The sequence below is a fragment of the Hemitrygon akajei genome, chromosome 10 (genome assembly GCF_048418815.1).
Source record: "Hemitrygon akajei chromosome 10, sHemAka1.3, whole genome shotgun sequence".
NCBI classification, from domain to species: domain Eukaryota; kingdom Metazoa; phylum Chordata; class Chondrichthyes; order Myliobatiformes; family Dasyatidae; genus Hemitrygon; species Hemitrygon akajei.
Window position 1 is genome coordinate 25,987,271 of NC_133133.1, and position 14,579 is coordinate 26,001,849.

At 40.7% G+C, this 14,579-nt stretch overlaps 1 protein-coding gene and 1 long non-coding RNA gene across 2 annotated transcripts in view; one reads left to right on the top strand and one right to left on the bottom strand.

The window, feature by feature from the left end:
• Positions 1–4,453, bottom strand: part of abcb7 (ATP-binding cassette, sub-family B (MDR/TAP), member 7) — a 70,138-nt gene extending 65,685 nt beyond the window's left edge. Inside the window, exon 1 of the mRNA XM_073057931.1 lies at positions 4,301–4,453. Within this exon, the coding sequence (XP_072914032.1) occupies positions 4,301–4,432 (132 nt within the window). The 5' untranslated portion in view covers positions 4,433–4,453. The remainder of the gene's footprint in view (positions 1–4,300) is intronic.
• A 47-nt stretch (positions 4,454–4,500) lies between these two features.
• LOC140734239 (uncharacterized) lies at positions 4,501–14,413 on the top strand. The gene is made up of 3 exons (XR_012100502.1): positions 4,501–4,652; positions 13,188–13,262; positions 13,655–14,413. It is a non-coding gene; the product is annotated as an uncharacterized lncRNA (long non-coding RNA).
• The last annotated feature ends 166 nt before the right edge of the window (positions 14,414–14,579 follow it).

Consider the following 14,579-nt stretch of genomic DNA (forward strand, 5'->3'; position numbering starts at 1 on the left):
GATGATGGGCAGGCAAGAAGATAAGTGAGAGAGGGAAAAGGGGATTGGAAATGTTGAAGGAGAGGGCAGGTGGGGGGCATTACCAGAAGTTTGAGAAATCAACATACGTGCCATCAGGCTGGAGGCTACCCAAATAGAATACAAGGTATTGTTCCTCCAACACAAGTGTGGCTTTATCATGACAGTGGAGGTGGCCATGGATGGCCATATCGGAATGAGAATGGGAAGTGGAATTAAAATGGGTGGCCACTAGGAGATCCCATTTTTTATGTTAAGTTTTTTTTCTTGTTAGTGCATAGCCAGTGTGCTGAGAATGGATCTGGAGGTAGCGGTATGTTCCTTGTGTGAGATCTGGGGAAATGGGAGACCTCTAGACTCCCTGATAACTACATCTACACAAAGTGCATTGGGCTACAGCTCCTTAGGAAACAGTATTAAGGAAACAGAGCTGCAGCTTGATGACCTTCAGCTCATATGGGAGAATGAGGAAGTGATGGATAGAGATGATTACTTCCCTGTAGCTCCTAAGTTGCAGGAGACAGGTGCCTAAGTGACTGTCAGGAGAAGGAAAAGGAATAGCCAGCCAGTACAGAGTAACCCTGTAGCAGTTCTCCTCAATAACAATACCACTTTGATACTGTTAGGGGATGGACAACCTACGGTGAGAATCTGCAGCGACTAGGTCTCTGGCACTGAGTCTGACTTTATGGCTCAGAAGTGAAGGGGGGAGAAGAGTAGCGCAGTAATGATAGGGGATTCCATAATTAGAGAAGCGGAAAGCAGATTCTGTGGACATGAAAGAGGATCCCGGGTGGTATGTTGCCTCCCAGATGTCAGGGTCAGGAATGTCTCAGATCAGGTCCACTGCATTCAAAAGGGGGAGGGTGAACAGCTGGAAGTTGTGGCACTTGTTGGTAACAACGATATGAATATGAAAAAGGAGGAGGTCCTGAAGAGAGAATATAGGGAGTTAGGCAGAAAGCTGAAAAGCAGAACCCTCAGGGTAGTAACCTCTGGATCGCTGCCTGTGTCACCTGCTAGTAAGGGTAAGAATATGTACACGACGCTGGAAGAACTCAGCAGGTCAGGCAGCATCTGTGAGAAAAGAGTAGACAACGTTTCGGGCCAAGACCCTTCATCACCCTTCATTAGGGTGTAGCGTAGGTTACGTGGCTATGCCGTACCTACAGTGATCATTTGATGCAGAAGTATAAATCAGCCTTAACTCATTCCACTGACTGCAATTTTGTCCAATTATCATCTTGTCTTTCCTCACAGTCTCTCTACACACTGTATCTACTGTACTGTATACCAACTGCCCAAATCTTATCCCTATCAATCCGGTTCACACTCCCATGCCAAATTAATGTAAATCCTCCCCAACAGCTCTAGCAAACCTGCCCCCCTCAGGTTCAGGTGTAACCTATCCTTTTTATACATGTCATACTTTCCCCAGAAGAGATCCCAGTAATCCAGGAATCTGAAACCTTGCCCCTGCACTGATCCTTCAGCCAAATCATCATATGTGCCACACATAAGGCTGCTTAACAAAATAAGAGCCCATGGTATTATGGGAAAGCTACTATAAGATTCACTGACTGTCAGCAGGCAAAAAATGGAAATAAAGGGGGCCTGTGCTAGTTGGCTGCCAGTGACTACTGGTGTGATACAGGGGTCAGTGTTGGGACCACATTTTTTACATTGGATGAATGAATTGATGGTTTTGCACAGAGTGTAGTGAGCACCTGGGATGAACCTCCAGAGGAAATGGTCAAAATGGGTAGCCTGACCTCAGCAGGTGAGGAGGTGTTGGAGTTGATCATTAACGATGTGGATTTGGGGTACTTGGAAGCATGTAATAAAACAGGCCAAAGTCAGCATGGTTTCCTTAAGGGAAAATTTGCCTGACAAATCTGTTGGAATTCTTTGAGGAAATAACAAGCAGGGTAAACAAGGAGAATTGGTGGATGTTGTGTACTTGGATTTTCAATCGTCCTTTAGCAAGGTGCCACACATGAGGCAGCTTAACAAGAGCACATAGTATTACAGGAAAGATACTAGCATGGATAGACTGTTGGCAGGAGACAAAGAGTGGGAGTAAAGGGAGACTTTTCTCATTGAGCTGCTGATAACTAGTGGTGTCCATAGGGGTCAGTGTTGCGATTGCTTCTTTTTACGATTTGGATGATGGAATTTATGGCTTTTGGGCAAGTTTGCAGATGACACAAAGATAGATGGAGGGGCAGGTAGTGTTGAAGAACCAGGAAGGCTGCAGAAGAACTTGAACAGATTAGGAGAATGGGCAAAAAAGTGGTAGATGGAATACGGTGTTCGGAAGTGTATGGGCATGCACTTTGGTAGAAGAAATAAAATAAAAGCACTGACTTTTTTTTCTAAATGGGGAGAAAAGGGACTTGGGAGTCCTCATGCAGGATTCCCTCAAGGTTAATATGTAGGTTGAATTTGCAGTGAGGAAGGCAAACACAACATTAGCATTTATTTCAAGAGTACTAAAATATAAAAGCAAAGGTAATACTGAGGCTTCACTTGTCGGGGGGGGGGGAATGTCATTGAAACCTATCGAATGTTGAAAGGCTTAGACAGAATGGATGTGGAGAGTATGTTTCCTATGGGGGGGGGGGGGGGGGTGTCTAGGACCAGAGGGCACAGCCTCAGAATTGAGGGACATCCATTCAGAGTGGAGATGTGAAGGAATTTCTTTAGCATGTGGATGGTGAATCAGTGGAATTCATTGCCCCAGAGGCTGTGGAGCTCAGGTCATAAGGTGTATTTAACACCAAGATTGATAGGTTCTTGATTTGTAAAAACGTGAAATATTACGAGAAGATAGGAGAACAAGGTTAAGAGGGAAACAGAATAGCAGACCTGATGGGCCAAATGGCCTAATTCTGATAGGTCTTATGGTCTAAATCGAACATGGAGGGGAGGGGCTTGAAGGCTTATGGGATAAATAAATGTAGACAAGTGGGACTAGTAGGGATGGATCAGTTGGGCTGAAGCACCTTGTTCCATGCTATGTTACTCTGACTTTACCTAATTCTATGGTTCCAAAGATAATCAGAAGCTCATTTTAGTTCACCCACTATTTGAAAGAACTCATCATCTGTCTTTGAAACTTCTTCTATTTCCAAAAGGTCAAGTTGCAAACAAATGTTTTAACGAATTTTAGAAGCAATGCAAATCCATATAGTGCTGTTACCATGTGCCAGCCCAACAGCCTTTGACAACTTTTCATAATAAGGTATGCTAAAGCCAAAGATATATATTTTGAAAAAATGTTTTAAAAATTATCAAAGGCAATAATGATTTTATTACCATTGGACCTATTTTGCAGAAGAATCCAGCCTAAGAATTATAATTAGGAGCAATACTTTAAATCGTTTCACAACATACTTGTTTTAGCAAGTTAACCTTTGACCCTTAAATGTATAAAAGGTACAAATGAGGTGATGAAATTCTGAAGATATATGCTGCTCATATTACCAAGGTTAATACTTATTATTTTTACATATCTTACCTTCAACTGACCATTATTCACAAGTGAAATGGAGCATCGTAACTAACACGTTTATCATCTCTAAATAACTAATGAAAACTAGCATCACGACGGAGTTAAACATCAGCATGCATCAGAAAGCACATTGCTTAAAAGAAGTAAGATTTAACTATATTAATTGAAACAATTAAAGCCGCTAAATGTGTCACATCGATTTCCCGGTAACAATAGAAGCGACTGCATACGGCTAAATCCAGACCACACAGGATCTGCCTCATGCAATTTATGTTTAGCACCAACACAAACTGAAAATAACGGGCATAGATTTAAAGGACGTCTTCCGTTCGCAACAAGGACACAAAGTTCTCGGTAAACCTTTGATAAGCAAGGGATTAATAGCTGTCATTTGATTCAGTATGACACACTGTAGATTTCTATAGCTTTTATCTATACGAGGGCATTCTCAGCCGGATACGGTCAGCGGTAACAGAGAGAATCGAAACCGTAGCGACACTGATGTTCACCAGGTCACTATAACTAAAGGACAGGGGGCTCCTACTGTCCAGACCCAGCCGGTGGCAGACCGTTTCGTCCACGGTGTCCCGGACAGATCCCCAACGCTGGCGCTGCGCAGACCCGGCCAGCAGCTCGATCCCTGGGCGTCCGCTGTCCTGAGCCGGCCGGTGGGCAGGCAGTTCCGACCACGTCGTCTCCCTTCCCATCCGCAATGGTCCGACCAACACCGTCCTTCACACAACCTTCGCCACATTCCCACCCGCTCACCTCGCGTCGTCGCCTAGTCCGATGCCTGGAGCTCCAGAGTACGTGTGCCGAGCTGGCGGGCTGCAGGAGGAAAGCGAGCCGGCGCCTGTGGAGGGAAACACCGCACCGTAACGACGCCCACAGCAGCGCCATCTTGGACAAGGGCCCGCTGCATGATGGGACGGCTCTCTTCACGTGACCAGAGTTCAGCCTCCCAGCTCAATGCTACGTTCCGGGGAGCAGGAGCATCATTCCACAGCATGACTGGGAGATGTTAGCATACCGACAGCATTGATACAGGGAGAACAAGTGCTTGAAACATTACTACTGCTCTGGGTGTAGACAGATGAGTACAAAATGGAGCACAATAACAGTGAGATACTATTGGCAGCATTGTTACAGAGAGAACGAATGTTTTAAACATAATCGCACTGGGAGTGTGAGATTAGTATAAAATAGAGCATGATAACCGGAAGGTATTATTGACAGGAATATAATCCGAAGTAACATACGAAGCATTATTACAGGCTCAATAATGCCCAAAGCATTATAACTGGGACAATAATACTTAGAGCATTATTACCAAGAAAAAACAGTTTAGAACATGATTGCTGGGTATATTATTAAGTGTATTATTACTTACAGAAATAAGACTCTTACAACTGGGAGTATAATGCTTTAGAATTATTGCTGGGAGAAAAAATGTTTAGTACATTATTACAGTGTTCAGTAGGAAGAGTGGTGCTATTATTGCAAGAATAGTTAAATGAAAATTGCTAGCAGCAATAACATCACTGCTATAAGAAAGTACTCAGAATATTTGTATTGGTATAAAGTATGATTGTGAACAATAACACAACATTACTAATAAATAATACTCATAGAGCATATTTACTGAGAGAAATACACTACGTCTAGAAGGCATTCATGCCAGTTACAGCACAATGTGCAACGTCACATCAGGACTTAAGAACTTTTTAAAAGCTATTATTAATGCTTTTTGAGATAGTGATTTAGATGCATATCATATTTTTTACTGAGTTAAGTATTGTATGTAATTAGTTTTGCTACAACAAGTGTATGGGACATTGGAAAAAAAGTTGAATTTCCCCATGGGGATGAATAAAGTATCTATCTATCTATCTATCTATCTATCAGCTGCATTTCTTAATGGAAGTCTTTAGCGCATCTTTGAATCTAATGGTCCTCTGTTGTTGGTATCAACTTTCCATCTCCTTTATCTTTGGCTGGAAATTCAGTGGTAGTTCTGTGAACATTGTGACTATAGTACTCAGAATATTATTAGTGGTAACAAAGTTGGACATAATCTTATTAGTAGTAGTTTTAGCTAAGCTATAATCATTAACAACAAAAATGCCAGGAGGATTGCAGTTACATAGAAACATAGAAAACCTAGAGCACAGTATAGCCCTTCGGCCCACAATGCTGTCCTATACAGCTGTAATATTACCTCTCGACTCTTAAACTCAATCCCACAGTTGATAAAGGCCAATGCACTGTATACCTTCTTAACCACAGAGTCAACCTGAGCAGCAACTTTGAGTGTCCCATGGATTCGGACCCCAAGATCCCTCTGATCCTCCACACTGCTAGGAGTCTTAACATTAATACTACATCCTGCCATCATATTTGACCTACCAAAATGAACCACCTCACACTTATCTGAGTTGAACTCCATTTGCCACTTCTCATCCCAGTTTTGTATCCTATCAATGTCCCGCTGTAACCTCTGACAGCCCTCCATACTATCCTCAACACCTCCAACCTTTGTGTCATCAGCAAATTTACTAACCCATTCCTCCACTTCCTCATCCAGATCATTTATAAAAATTACAAAGAGAAGGGGTCTCAGAACAGATCCCTGAGGCACACCACTGGTTACCAACCCCAATGCAGAATATGACTCATCTACAACCACTCTTTGTCTTCGGTGGGCAAGCCAATTCTGGATCCACAAAGCAATATCCCCTTGGATCCCATGCCTCCTTATCTTCTTAATAAACCTTGCATGGGGTACCTTGTCAAATGCCTTTCTGAAATCCATATACTCCACATCTACTGTTCTACCTTCATCAGCTTGCTTAGTCACATCCTTAAAAAATTCAATCAGGCTTGTAAGGCATAACCTACATTTGACAAAGCCATGCTGACTATTCCTAATCATATTATGCCTCTCCAAATGTTCATAAATCCTGCCTCTCAGGATCTTTTCCATCAACATACCAACCACTGAATTAAGACTCACTGGTCTATAACTTCTTGGGCTATCTCTACTCCTTTTCTTGATTAAGGGAACAACATCTGCAACTGTCCAATCCTCCGGAACCTCTCCCATCCCCATTGATGATGCAAAGATCATTGCCAGAGGCTCAGCAATCTCCTCCCTCGCCTCCCACATTAGCCTGGGGTACATCTCGTCCGGTCCCAGTGACTTATCCAACTTGATGCTTTTCAAAAGCTCCAGCACATCTTTTTTAATGTCTATATGCTCAAGCTTTCCAGTCTGCTGTAAGTCATCCCTATGATCGCCAAAATCCTTTTCTGTAGTGAATACTGAAGTAAAATATTTGTTAAGTACCTCTGCTATCTCCTCCGGTCATATACACACATTTCCACTGTCACACTTGATTGGTCTTATTCCCTCATGTCTTATCCTCTTACTCTTCACATACTTGTAGAATGTCTTGGGGTTTTCTTTAATCCTGTTCTCCAAGGCCTTCCCATGGCCCCTTCCGGCTCTCCTAATTTCATTCTTAAGCTTCTTCCTGCTAGCCTTATAATCTTCTAGGTCTCTATCATTACCTAGTTTTCTGAACCTTTCGTAAGCTTTTCTTTTCTTCTTGACTAGATTTTCAACAGCCTTTGTACACCACAGTCCCTATACCCTACCATCCTTTCCCTGTCTCATTGGAATGTACCTATGAAGAATGCCACTCAAATATCCCCGAACATTTGCCACATTTCTGCCGTACATTTCCCTGAGAACATCTGCTCCCAATTTATGCTTCCAAGTTCCTGCCTGATAGCTTTGTATTTCCCCTTACTCCAATTAAACACTTTCCTAACTTGCCTGTCCCTATCCCTCTCCAATGCTATTGTAAAGGAGATAGAATTATGATCACTATCTCCAAAATGCTCTCCTACTGAGAGATCTGACACTTGACCAGGTTCATTTCCCAATACCAGATCAAGTACATCTTCTCCTGTTGTAGGCTTATCTACATATTGTGTCAGGAAACCTTCCTGAACACACCTAACAAACTCCACCCCATCTAAACCCCTTGCTCTAGGGAGATCCTAATCAATATTTGGGAAATTAAAATCTCCCTCCACGACAACCCTGTTATTATTACACCTTTCCAGAATCTGTCTCTCTATTTGCTCCTCGATGTCCCTGCTGCTATTGGTTGGTCTATAAAAAACACCCAGTAGAGTTATTAACGCCCTTCCTGTTGCTAACTTTCACCCACAGAAACTCAGTAGACAATCCCTCCATGACTTCCTCTTCTTCTGCAGCTGCGACACTATCTCTGATCAACAGTGCCACACCCCCACCTCTTTTGCCTCCCTCCCTGTCCTTTCTGAAACATCTAAAGCCTGGCACTCTGAGTAACCATTCCTGCCCCTGAGCCATCCACATCTCTGTTATGGCCACAACATCATAGCTCCAAGTACTGATCCATGCTCAAAGCTCATCCACTTTGTTCATGATGCTTCTTGCATTAAAATTGACACATCTCAAACAATTGGTCTAATCATATCCCCTCTCTATCACCTGCCTATCCTCCCTCTTGCATTGGTCTCCAAGCTTTCTCTATTTGTGAGCCAACAGCCCCTTCCTCCATCTCTTCAGTTCGGTTCCCAATCCCCAGCAATTCTAGTTTAATCTCTCCCCAGTAGCCTTGGCAAACCTCCCTGCCAGGATATTGGTCCCCCTCAGATTCAAGTGCAACCCATCCTTTTTGTACAGGTCATGTCTGCCCCAAAAGAGGTCCCAATGATCCAGAAATCTGAATCCCTGCCCTCTGCTCCAATCCTTCAGCCATGCATTTATCCTCCACCTCACTCTATTCCTTTTCTTACTGTTGCGTGGCACAGGCAGTAATCCCGAGCTGACTACCTTTGTGGTCCTGCTTCTCAACTATCTTCCTAACTCCCTGTAGTCTGTTTTCAGGACCTCCTCCCCTTTCCTACCTATGTCGTTGGTACCAATATGTACAATGACCTCTGGCTGTTCACCTTCCCACTTCAGGGTATCGTGGACGCGATCAAAAACATCCCGGTCTCTGATACCTGGGAAGCAAACTACCATCCGTGTTTCTCTCCTGTGTCCGCAGAATCGCCTGTCTGACCCCCTAACTATAGAGTTCACTAAATTGTGGGACAATTTACAATGACCAATTAACCTATTTTATGATACATCTTTGGGTTGTGGTCTGGGTAATGTTATTCTTTGATACTAATAACAATATAGACAAGTATAAAGTTGCTGGTTGAAATAATATTCAGAGCATTACTGCTATCAGGCATGGATAGCCATAGGCAAATTAGCTGTCATTTGTCTTGAAATATTTTGCATGCTTTGCACTTATGATCACACACATTACTGGTAACTTGACTGTGTATTGACAAATCAGCCTTTTACTGGCCCCTTGTTTTCCTTTGCTGTATCTTGTGATGAAGATACTTGAAATAATGAACTGAAAACTTGCCACGTAACTTGTCCTTGACGGCTGTTCCCTATTTCCTGTTGTCAAATCTTCAGATTTGTTCTGTACGTTTCTTCGTTGCTTTTTTCAGATCTCCTTTGTAGTACATCCCTTGCTGAAGTTGATTGTAATAAATAGAATCAGTTGATCCCCAGAGATGGTTTCACCGAGGAGTTTCCCTCACCACACTGTTTGTCCAAAGATGGATCAAAGTGCCGTGAGGGTAAGTTCCGCTGACATTAGGGCAGCATCTGATCCTCGTGTGGGATTAGGGCACCTGGTTAAATTAGAGTCAATGAGCATTGGGGAAAATCATTCCAATGGTTCGAATCTCTCCTTACATTAAGAAAGATGGTTGTGATTGTTGCAGGTGAATTGTCCCTACCCCAAGATATTACCAGGCAGTGTCCAAGGCTAACCAATCTTCAGTTACTTAATGACTTCATCCCATCATAGGTTTGGAAGTGGGAATCTTTGCCTGTGATTGTATATATTCAATTACATTCATAACTTTTCAGCCAATGAAGCAGCCTGCGTCTCCATACAGCAGAATCTTACAGCTTTGAGAAGTGGTCAGATAAATGGCAAGTAAGAACTGTGCCAGTAATATGCACACAATGACCATTACAAATGGCACCAGTGTTACTGAATTCCCCCAACATCAGCAATCTGGGGTAATAATGCACTTAAAACTAAGTAAACCAGCCACATAAATATGCCCACAAGAGCAGGTCAGAGGTTCTAGCTGTGACTGGCTGCCCTGCCCCTGAAGTGAGCCTCCATTGGGAGGCAAATCTCAAGCAAGATTTTGTGGTAAGTCATTCACCTCTCAACAGCCCAGAGTCTTCCCATCATTTACAAGGCACAAGTCAGGAGTGTGGTGTAACTGCACTAATCTTAACCGGACATTTGTTGTATTTGTCATACTGTCAAGACATAGTCTTGACCAACTTGTTTCTTCAATTTTAATATTCAAGTCAGTTTCCCATTTTTGTCTTGACTTCTGAATTCCTTGTTTAATTGCCTGTTTTTGAATCAAACTATACATACAAAATTTTTTTTTTAAATTTTTCCTTTTTGAATTAAAGTTTCTATTTCATTAGGTTTCGGCAATAACATTGTTTGATCCAGTTTATCTCTTAAATAAGCCCTTAATTGGAAATAACAAAAAAGAGTGTTGTTTGATATTTTGTATTTATTCTTTAATTGATCAAATGACATTAATATACCTCCTTCAAAACAGTCTCCTATATATCTAATCCCTTTTTGAAACCAGTTGTATAAAAGTTGGTTATCCATTGTAAAAGGAATAAGTTTATTTTGAATTAAAGGACTCTTTGCTAATAAAGATTTCCTTATCTCATCGTCAACATTTATCTTATTCCATAAATCAATCAAATGTTTTAACATAGGAAATTCTTTCTTTTCCTGTATCCATTTAGATTCCCACTTATATATAAAATCTTCTGGTATATTTTCTCCTATTTTATCTAGTTCTATTCTAATCCATGCTGGCTTATCTTCATCAAAAAAAGATGCAATAAATCTAAGTTGATTTGCTTTATAATAATTCTTAAAGTTTGGAAGTTGTAACCCTCCTAGATCAAATTTCCATGTCAATTTTTCCAACGATATTCTTGACATCTTACCTTTCCAAAGGAACTTCCTCACACATTTATTAGATAGATAGATAGATAGATAGATACTTTATTCATCCACATGGGGAAATTCAACTTTTTTTCCAATGTCCCATACACTTGTTGTAGCAAAACTACTTACATACAATACTTAACTCAGTAAAAAAAAATATGATATGCATCTAAATCACTATCTCAAAAAGCATTAATAATAGCTTTTAAAAAGTTCTTAAGTCCTGGCGGTAGAATTGTAAAGCCTAATGGCATTGGGGAGTATTGACCTCTTCATCCTGTCTGAGGAGCATTGCATCGATAGTAACCTGTCGCTGAAACTGCTTCTCTGTCTCTGGATGGTGCTATGTAGAGGATGTTCAGAGTTATCCATAATTGACCGTAGCCTACTCAGCGCCCTTCGCTCAGCTACCGATGTTAAACTCTCCAGTACTTTGCCCACGACAGAGCCCGCCTTCCTTACCAGCTTATTAAGACGTGAGGCGTCCCTCTTCTTAATGCTTCCTCCCCAACACGCCACCACAAAGAAGACTCTTGAAAAAACTTCTGGGGTAGTGTATTGGTAGTGTTTGGAATAAATATTGTAATCTAGGGAGTATATTCATTTTTACAGCATTTACTCTGCCTACTAATGTTATTGGTAACATCATCCATTTATCAAGATCTTCTTGAATTTTTTTCAATAACGGTAAATAATTTAATTTATATAAATTCTTTATATCACTATCAACTCTTATACCTAAATATTTTATACCATTTATCGGCCATCTAAATTGAGTTATTAATCGACATTGACTATAATCTCCTTTAGTAAGAGGTAGAATTTCACTTTTATCCCAATTTATTTTGTAGCCTGATATTTTCCCATATTCTTCCAATCTAGAAGATAATTTACGTAGCAAATACAATGGGTTTGTTAAATAAAGCAGGACATCGTCAGCAAATAAGTTAATCTTGTATTCCTCCTGGTTAACTCTGAAACCCTTGCTATCTGGGTCCGTTCTAATTAATTCAGCTAATGGTTCTATCACCAACACAAATAAAGCAGGTGATCATGGACAACCTTGTCTAGTTGACTTTGTTAACTGAAGTGATGTTGAAATTTGACCATTTGTCACTACTTTAGCTTTGGGATTAGTATTTAAGGTTTTAATCCATTTTATAAAGGATACTCCTAATCCATATTTTTCCAATACCTTAAATAAAAAATCCCTTCAATCACACTGCCTTCACCATCTAAGTTCCCTGCAAGTATTTTTTACAGCCGCGTGGAAACCATTGCTCTGAGCAGGAAGTTTTTACGCAGCCTGAAAACTTGCAGCACTTTACATATTTTTGGAATATGCATACTATGCATATTTAGAATGAAAATCAGAAAATTCCTGTCGTGGTCCCGACCATTAATTCCCTATTTTCTCCTAATTCCCTTTGATTGTGCCACTGTTCCAACCATTAATTGCCCATTTGCTCCTAATTCTCTTTGATGACGGTACACCTGGTTTCCATCAAGACCTGCAGCATAAGAACCCCAGCGTTAAAACAACTAGTCGCCAAGTCGTTGGTTTTGCCTGTGTGGTGATTAACGTTTCCTGGCCGCTTAGGATTGTGTGTTCTAAGTTTTGCTCCTGTACAGAGATTTACCGTGAAACCCTGGCTCTCCGTGTCGTTAAGTTTTCTAAGTTCTACTCCATTTTCGAGGTTTAACTGTGAAACTCCATCTCTCCATGTTAAGGCTCTGTGTCAGGATCCCTCCTGCTTGCTGCTCAATGCACACGCCGGCATAAGCATCCTAACTCAATCTCCGTGCCTGTGTCCTGCATTTGGGTTTGCCTCGTTCATTGCAACAATCACATACTTTTGATTCATTTATTAATTGAAGGGTCTAATGAAATATAGTACAACAAGGAAGACCTTTCATGATTCATAAACTTTGTCCGTCATTTCCAGATTAATTTCGCATCCAGATGAAAGCTACACCTTAATCCTCATTAGATCATCCAAATGTTCCTCTTCTAGTCTGCTTCTAGATTTACATTTGATTAAATTCATCAGACTGAATGCACATTCGCAGTCAGCACTAGAAGCTTGAAATTTTCCAACGATGTCAACAAAAAATGAGTTCTTCATATTCTACCTTTTTAGCACTGTAGTACAACATAGCAGTGAACATCTTAATTGAACCAGTCTTAACTTTCTCAGAATTGAAATCACATTATTATTGCAATACTTTTGTATTTCATAAAAGTAGTTGAGTATTTTTTTGTCTGTCTTACACCGTTCTCTTTTTGTAATTCAAAACTGGATGCATTTGTAATAGCAACAGGGTCAAAAGCTTGCCATTCTCTTAATTTGTTGTCAGGAAATCTATTATCCATGTGACTACAGACACGTTGAATGCATCGAATAAGAGGCACAGTATCGATGGTAGAATATATCAATGCAAGCAGAACTTTTACTTTGTTTCTCCAATAAGCACTATCACTAAGATTCTGTGACCATAACTTGTTTTTTTTCTTTTCCATTCTGCAGTGCTTCAATTATATTCAAACAGCTTTTCAGAAGGAATTATTAAAGAGACACCAGGTCTTCTAAAACATCATTAAGGTTGGTCAATGCTACTCAATATTGTGGATTGGTCAAAATCTTCAGGCTGATTGGATCGTTACCTTCATTAACTCGCTCCTTGCAATACTAGATCAAAACTTCATAATTCCTCATTAAAGCAGTAATTTTAAAATTATATTAGCATTATATAAAAGAAAATCCCAGCTGCGTGGCTACAAAAGCTGTGTGCAAGGGAATATTTCAGTTACCGTACGGCCCGGTGCAGCTCAGAGAGAACAATGTTCGCCATCCTAAACAATCATGGACCAGGCATTTGGAGGGTTTAAAAACGACATTGTTTTTTTGGATTGTTTGGTATTTGTTTCCCATAACCGCATTTAACTCATGTCTTTGTAATAGTAATTCAAAGTATTTTGTGTCCTTACTTGCAGCAAGAATTTACACGTGGAATTAGCATCAGTATTCCAGCATTAATATTAAAATGCACATCCATTAAGACGAAATACGTTATGTGGAAAACATCAATGGTGCGAGATTTTATTAGATTGCCACCAAAGAGAAGAATTTGATAATTGAGTTAACCACAAATATCTCCTTCAAAGAGAACTCCTTGGAAACATCAAAAACTTTGACAAATTTCTGCAGATGTGTAGTGGAGAGCATAGTGACTGGCTGCATCACGGCCTGGTATGGAAACACCAATGTCTTTGAACAGAAGATTCTACAAAAGGTAGTGGATTCCGCCCAATCCATCGCGGGTAAAGCCCTCCCAACTGTTGAGCACATCTACCTGAAACGCTGTCCGAGGAAAGGAGCGTATATCGTTAGAGATCCTCACCGCCCCAGGCCAGGCTCTCTTCTCACTGCTGCCGTCAGGTAGAAGGTACATGAGCCTCAGGACTCGCACCACAAGGTTCGAGAACAGATTCTACCCCTCAACCATCAGGGTCTTCAACAAAGTGGGGTAACTATACTATCTTGCCATCCATGTGGATGTTACCACAACCAATGATCTCACTTTAAGGACTCTTTATCTTGTTATTTATTGCTATTTATTTATATTTGCATTTGCACAGCTCTGCACTCCAGTTAACCTTTCATTGATCCTGTTATCGTTACTGTTCTAAAGACTTGCAGAGCATGCGTGCTGAAAAAAATTTAATCTCAGAGCTGTATGTGGTGACATATACATACTCTGAAAATAAAATTTGCTTTGAACTTTAAAGTCTTCTTTTCCAGATGGTGCTGCGCCTATTTAACTGTAAATGTTGATTTTCTGTAATATATTTTGTTATTTGTTAATTTATTTGTAGTGATATTACTTGATGTATTGTGTGTGTGTGTGTGTGTGTGTGT